At 41.5% G+C, this 7,812-nt stretch overlaps 1 protein-coding gene across 4 annotated transcripts in view; it reads right to left on the minus strand.

Annotated features, from left to right (window-relative positions):
* Window positions 1-43: 43 nt before the first annotated feature.
* ACOT9 (acyl-CoA thioesterase 9) overlaps window positions 44-7,812 on the minus strand; it is a 56,964-nt gene continuing 49,195 nt past the window's right edge. For all 4 annotated transcript variants that reach the window (XM_019626521.1, XM_019626520.1, XM_019626519.1 and 1 more), the window contains 7 exons: window positions 4,856-4,923; window positions 4,242-4,353; window positions 3,991-4,081; window positions 3,745-3,830; window positions 2,901-2,988; window positions 2,599-2,749; window positions 44-2,176 (listed from right to left, as the gene is read on the minus strand). In XM_019626521.1, the coding sequence (XP_019482066.1) occupies window positions 2,088-2,176; window positions 2,599-2,749; window positions 2,901-2,988; window positions 3,745-3,830; window positions 3,991-4,081; window positions 4,242-4,353; window positions 4,856-4,923 (685 nt within the window). In that variant the 3' untranslated portion in view covers window positions 44-2,087. The remainder of the gene's footprint in view (window positions 2,177-2,598; window positions 2,750-2,900; window positions 2,989-3,744; window positions 3,831-3,990; window positions 4,082-4,241; window positions 4,354-4,855; window positions 4,924-7,812) is intronic.

The raw sequence follows: 7,812 nt of genomic DNA on the forward strand, positions 1-7,812 counted from the left end.
AAAAAAAAGAAACAACTGAATGAAACCTTAAAAAAAAAACGTCTAGTTCTTATAAAAAACTTTATTGGTAGATAACAGATTTGGGGGTTGATATTGTGATATCCAAAATTACTCAAACAAGTCATTTAACTAAAAAGACAGTGAGCAATTTCTTAAAGGTCAATTTCAGTCGAGTTCAAAGACAGGCAATAAATGAAATGTTGATTTTCACCTATGGAAATGGCAAAGATTTTTAAAAGAACAGGATAAAACTTGGCAAAGCTCAGAGAAACTGCTGCTAAGTGAATGTGTGCAGCTGTTGTGGAGGGTTACATGAAATACGAACTCAGAGCCTTCAACAAACGCATACTATTTCATCCTAGAGGTCATTTCCCTACAATTTTCCTGAAGAAATAATTTGAGGCCTAAATGTTTTAGCTACTTAGGATCTTTACTGCAACACTGCTTGTAATAGCAAGGAAAGTTCTAGAAAAAGCTTCCGTGTACAGCAATAAATGGATAATATATAATCTATACAACAGGATGCACGCCTCTTAACTGAACTTCACTTAACACAGTCACACAACTCCCCAGGGCCTGTCCCTTCCCATCAGCCACCTCGGGACCCCACTGGGTTTATAGGTAGATGTGCAAAATTCTGTGAAGAGCCACGTGAAGCTCGGGTTGGTAGTAAGTAGCACATGGGGAGATGAAGACTGAGCCAGCAAGCTACCAGAGCGCTGCACAGGCTGAATTCCAGGAGTCATACTGCACAACTCCAGAGCAATGGTGTTCGTGCCCAGGACTGACTATGCCAGAACTGCTTGTTCATAGTAACTGTGATTTCAATATATACTAAACTAAGAGGATTTTCTTTAAAAGCACTCCAGCTAATTCTGAGGAGGAGCCAAGTTTGTGACCACTGATCTTGAAGCCACTCGAAAGACTTCCTGGGAGCACCTTTTCAGAGATGACTTTTTTCTTCTCTACAGCCTGGTCTTTCTCCTCTGAATTTGATCAACTTCCCGTCCCATTAAGGAAAAACCTGGGTCTTGGCTGCAGACTCATGGAATACCTGCCTTTGGGTGCTTAGGTGACACTGTGATACATAGCCCAGCACCACTGATTAGCAGTGGTGGGGTCTTGAGCAAGTTACTTAACGTCTCTGTGCTTCAGTTTCCTGAGTGACCTAACCCTATGAGGGGGGTGACAGAACCTACGTCATCGTGTTGATGGAGGAAACAAATGATCTAACACCTGTCGAGTGTGTAGAACAGTGTCTACCTAGCACATGGTAAATGCTCCAGAAGCATGTGCAGCTGTTATTATTATTTTTCTTGTTTTTTAATCAGCTACATCCTGCCCAGCCCCTAGTGGAGTGTAGTCAAGAGCTGCCTGGTGAGTGAAAGAAAGAACGCACAGTCCTGTGTTTCCTCATATAGAGCCTGTCTGACTAGCGCGACCTGCGATGGCTTTAGATCTAAGGTTTCCCACAAATCTTTCCGAATGTCACATCTTTCATCAAATCCCTTCAACTCAACTTTTCAACAACCCTGTGTAACAACAAAAGCTGGGAAGTAGAGGGAGGCAAAACACAAAGGAATCATGCAGGGTGGATGGGATTTAGATGACACAGGGGGACTGCAGCAAAGGTCGGGCTTGAAGCGTGCCCTCCAAATGCCTTGGCAGGAAGCCACAGTATTGGGCTGTCGGAAAAGTAATGACGTATTTTTTTCTGTTTTTCGTTGCAAAAATGTGTCATGACTTTTCCGACAACCCAATGTATATCGCGGGTTTGCGATACGCGTAAGCTAAGAATGTTTCCAATGGTGTAAAAAGGCATCAGCCCTAATTTTTTAACAGACAGGAGGCAACATGGTAGGTTCACAATATAAACCATCTTGAAAGCATTTATTATTTGATAGCTCTCTCCCGCTTTGCCCCACCCAGCCACTCTCTCGTTCTGCTTTTCTGATCATCCTAAAAGCTGAATATATTCTTTTTTACTATGGAGGATGAGAATGAATGCTAAAACCAATACAGGTGATCAGGCCTTCATCAGGCGCTTCGTCAATGAGGAGTGCTGGTCTTCAACAAGCGCAGGGTCCCTAGGGCTCCACAAGGTATTCCTTTTCCAAGGTCACCGGGACACTCATGGAGTTAAAGTGCCGCTGCCCATCTAAATACAACATGGACTCTGAAACACAAGAGAGAGAAACATGGAGAAACTTGCAGCACCTCAGAAAAGCATGGTACAAACACAAAACTACTCAAAAACACTGGGACAGCAATGAGAACGCAAAACCAGTACCAGGCAAGCACTACTGGGCCAGGGGCTGTGCAAGGTTCCTGGGGTGGGCCTCGACTCCCGCCCCTTTCTTTTGACCACCAGTGGCTGGCACTGGCCCTTCAGGCAACAGCCGGGTGGGCAGAGCAGACACAACTGCCTGCGGTCATGAGGGCATCCTGTCCATCAGGGCTGCAGAACCTCCAAAGCACAATCGCCTAAAGATATACTCTCGAGCTAACAGGCATCAGTGTGCTTCCCACAACTTAAAAAGAGAAAAGTTTCTCTAGAAGTTCTTCCCTTTGTTGGGGACAGCCATCATTGCTGCTCACCGCCGTATGTTCTGGGGAAAACCAAGGGCACATCGTTCTCCGACATGAACGTGAAATGAAAGACATTGGTGGTCGTATGTTCTTTATTCTGCAGAGAGGCCACTTCACTGTGTACTCTGACTTGAATATATTTGTCTTGGGTAAAGCAAACCTAAAGAATGACAGACACGACAGTCAGTCAATCGCATTGGGAAGGGGGACCAAGGCGGTCATAACAGAAGAGTGGCTTTAGAATAGAAAAACTTCTCTTTTAGGCCCAAATTATTTTTTAAAAAATGTCTTTGTTAATATTGCATACCTACCTGGGAAGAAAGAAACAGCAAGGATCCAACCTCAACAGGTTTCTGAAACATGATATCGTCCACTGCTACTACAAATGGTCGGGAACCACTATCAGGAAAGGCAGAATTTGGGGTCAACTGCAAAATTCAGATGATCTCTATTTTTCCCCTAACAATCTGCTGAGGCAAAATTTAAATCATCAAGTAATAAACCTAGTAAAAGGGAAATAATTGTACCAGTGAGGAACAGTAAGAGATGCCACTGTGACCAGATAAGTGCCAAAATCACCATGTCTTTTCCCTTCAACATAGCACCACCTCCTTTTCTCAGGAGCTCTTTACAGGCGTACCTCAGAAATATTGCGGTTTCAGTTCCAGACACCACCACAATAAAGTTAGCATCAAAATAAAGCAAGTCATAATCTTTTTGCTGATGGAAGGTCTTGCCTTCAATTTATTAAAAAATGCAACATCTGTGAAGTGCAATGAAGTGAAACACAATAAAATGAGGTATGCCCATAACGTGCTAACTTAACCTAGTCAGAGCACCAATCTTCTAAAATGAAGATCAAACCCAACTGGTATCAGTGCTCTATTTATTTTAAAACAAAACAGGGCCGACCGAGTGGCTCAGTTGGTTAAGAGCTCGCTCAAGAGTTTGAGCTCTGAGCAACAGCGGTTCGAGTCCTGGCCCGAGCTGAGCTGCCAACAGGTGGCAGGATGGCTCAGCTAAGAAATAAAAATAAAAATAAACCAAAAACAAAACATATTCCCCAACACATCCAGACTGGTCCACAATGTTTCATTTCAGTGGGGTAATAGAAATTGCTTCTTAGGAGTGCAGACTACCTTAAACCGAACTCACCCAAAGTTACAAGCAGTAGCCCATCCAAGTTCATATGCTTTCCTCATAAGGAAACCACCAAAGATCCGATTGAAAATGTTCCTCTCCTACACAACATAAATAAATATTAACAAATACAAGTTCATGGCCACCCTCATATAACAAAGGAATTCACAACACAGAGGCCAGTTTAAAGGTATCAAATCTTAAATGAGTATCACAAATGCAAGTTACCTATTTAGAAGATTCTTCACTAAATTACAGTACCTGAGGGTGGCAAACTTCCAAGCTCTTCAATTTTGAATCCTCCATCCACACTGCATTAGGGGGCAAAATTCGACTTCGAAAACTTATTGTCCTGTGCAAAAAGAGATTCAGTAAACCATAAAGGCCATGGTTTCACTGCTGAAAAGCAAAGTATTTGCAAACAATTCCCAGTATGCTCAGGCAAGCATGGTTCTGGAGAAGGCCAAGGTTTGAATGCTTTCCCATCGTGGAATCTGACCAGCCTAACTTACTTTGGATCCAGCGTGCTAAGAAACATCTCATGTATGGCCGTCCTCTCCTTAGCACTGGGAGCCATTTTCAGTAACGATGTGGAGCTGAAGGCAACCCTTCTCCCCTTGTTCACTGGAACAAGGGACAATAAAGAGCCACAATCAGGAGGGTCACACTACACACTGGGGTTCCTGACCTGGGCTGCCTTGGACCCTACAAAGGGAGTATTTCCAGACTACATAAAGGGCACTGGAAATTGTACATATATCCCACATAAAACTCAAGTGATCCTTTGCTTTCATATGGAAATTCCATCAGCTCAGTGTGAAACCACATATAATCCTCCTGACCTAGAGCCCTGACCAGCAGCTATTTCATTAAGATACTTTTCCCAGTTCATTAAAAATGACAAAACAAGCTCCTTCAATTGATAAATAATGGTGGACTGATAAAACTGTTCAAAGTATGGACTCCATGGAACAAAAAATAAGGGATTTTTTACTTCAATAAATTCTTGGTATGAGTAAGACATCTGACTGGTATAAGGAATCCGTACATATTCTTGAGTAGTTTCCTCTACAGTACGGTCAATGTGCTTTTTAAAGTTTATCTTATTATAAACAAATTAATATACATTCTCCTTGTCTAAAGAGCTCTTCTTCCTCAGGGCCTTCAGGGATGAGCGGGTTTACAAATGCCGGCCTAAAGAGAAGAAAAGAGTACAAGTTTAAAATATGCCATCATCTAATAAAAATGGAAGATGAACAATTACCCACTATTTTTAAAGTCTTTGCTGTTTGTTTTGGGTAACGCTTACTGACTGCTTCACACAAGAACTCTGGAACAGTTAGGGGAGGCTTCTGGATTAAGACTTATCTGCACACTAGAAGGTTCACATTATAAGAAGGACACAGCCACCTGCCAAAATGTTTCACCTGGTCCTAATCATGAAGTAAAAGTCATAACAGGTTGTAGAACGTTCTACAAGACAACTGGCCCGGACTCTTCAAAAATGTCAATGTCTTAAAAGACAGAAAATGGCAGGGGGACTATTTTAAAGAAACGGGATAACCACGATCTTTGATCAGATCCTGACTCAGGAAGAAGCTATAAAGGATACTTTAGGGACAACTGGCCAAGTCTGAACATGGATCGCATATTAGACAATATAATTGTATCACTGTTCAACTTCTTGGATATTAATAAAGACATTGAGGTTATGTAGGAGAACTACCTTATTATTAGGACATACATGGTGAACTATTTATGGAGGAGATAGTCTCAAGCTTACTTTTAAACGCATCGGGGGAGGGGGAATGTGTATATGTGTGTATTTATAAAGACAGTGGGAAAATAAGGCTGACGGTAAAATGTTAGTTGGTGAATTTAAGTGAAGGGTATATGGGTGTTTGTTACATGATTCTACTTTTCTGTAGGTGTCAAACTTTTTAAAATAAACTGAGCAAAAAGGGAGATGGTGCTTCACTGAGGTAGAATCCAAAAGTTTGATGAAACAACAATGAAACAAGATATCTGAAATGGCAGCTTGGAAAACTGAAATACATCAGCTAGGAGAGGAACCCCAGTGCTGGCAAAGAAGCCCCAGGCCAGGCTCCCAGGAGCAGCAGGTCAGCTGGGGCTAGTGGGAGGAATTAGACTAGATGGGTGAATTCTTCACGCAGATCAGAATCACCAGAGTATTTTCCAATCTAACGCAGTTTTCCACATCAGTTTTCCATGCAGTAGAAAAGATTTCTCATTGCAGACTCCTAACTCAAGTTTCTAATACAAATCAGACTTCCCATCGGCCTCTGGACTCTGTCCTATACAAACGGCAATCCTGTAACACTCCCTTCCACCCCTACTCCCACATATACAATCAGTTTTTCTCAGGTTAAAGGCCTTGGGTGTAACTGTTGTTGGGAACCAAGAATTCAATTTAAGAGAAAAAAGATAAAGTATAAAGACAAATAAGTTACAACCTATATGGTTAAACTTGTCTTGGAAATGACAGTATAAACTCATGAGGTTGTTTGCTTTGTGCTTTTCAAAATACATCTAAGCTCTGTCCACTGAAAAGGCCTAGACACCACAGCAAACTAGTAACAACATACAGTTCTAGTGCCCAGATTTTGGTCTCTACAAGGATCCCCAGGACTCCTTGAAGAAATGGCTGATTCCACAGCTAGGGCAGGAAATGTATAAAATGAGCCCAAGATATCTCGTTGCACCAGAGAGCAGGCAGGTACGAAAGGCTAATGAGGAAATGTCGAAAGAGCTTATCACAGGAGCCAGCCTAAAGGAGCGCCCACTGACCGAAGCTAGTGGACTCTGAGCAGCAAGAACAATGGCTGCAATTTATTGAAATATATTTACTACATTAAAATCCATGAATTCACAATGGTGCTTTTTTTAAAAAGCCAAAAATGTAGAAAAACCACGTCATCACTAGCTAGAACCAACTCGTTATTCTGCAAATGTGTCAAGACAAGACAAGAATAAAACATGAATCCTGCTTTCATTTACAAACTAAATTGCCCTAGGCGGTGAGGAAAAAAATCTCTTAACAGAACTCCAGCTAATAAATGCGCCAGGAATGACAGAATTTGAGAGTCATTCACACACAAACACACACACACACAAACACACACACACACACACACACACACACACAATTAAAGCACTGATCAACAACGAACATTGAGAGCTCTGGAGAAAGACTAATGGGGACCTAGCTATGTGCAGGATGACAAAGCATCCTCTGGATACATGCTGCACTGCGCTCCGCCCTGCAGATCATTGCTGATCACAAGCAGATACACTGACCGTCACAGGGGAAAGATCAGTCGGTAACTACTTGAACCCACGCATCAATCTTACCATCACTATGAGTAGGACATCCATACCTCCTGATCATGATGCACTATGAGATACGAATACATAAATAGCATCACCTACAAAGCGCTCTCGCCAAATATGTTGAATCTGATTCTAATTAAAGTTTGAGATCTAACTCAAGTTTACAGAAAATACTAGGGGTAGAGAAACAAGTCCAAAAAAAATACCATGAGGGAGCAATGAGACAAATCCAGAAAGTCAGATATTGTATAGAAGAACCGATTTGCCCTTTTGACGAGTTGATAACGAAATAATGAGGGGGCAGTGGAGGCATACAACTCTTCTGGATGAAAACAGCCTTAAGAGGCTGCACAATTCTGTGAATACACTAAAAGCTATTAAATGGTACAGTTTCAATGGGTGAATTGCATGATATGTGAATTCTATCTCAATAAAGCTATTTAACCAAGAAAAAAAAAAAAGAACAACGGGCTTAACAGACATAGAAATCAAGTATAATATGTGGCCCTTGTTTGGATCCTAATTTGAACAAATCATTAAAAAGATATTTGGGGAACACTGAATATGAACTATTAGAATATATTAAGGATTTACTAATATTGTTGCTAAGTGTGCTAATGGTAATGGTAAGAAAATACCTTCTTTTTTTTTTTAGATTTTTTTTATTGGGGAATTGGGGGGATGGGAACAGCGCTGGGGAATTGGGGGAAGGGGAACAGACAAGTTGCTGTC

Source organism: Hipposideros armiger, unplaced genomic scaffold (genome assembly GCF_001890085.2).
Source record: "Hipposideros armiger isolate ML-2016 unplaced genomic scaffold, ASM189008v1 scaffold_682, whole genome shotgun sequence".
Classification (NCBI taxonomy): Eukaryota; Metazoa; Chordata; class Mammalia; order Chiroptera; family Hipposideridae; genus Hipposideros; species Hipposideros armiger.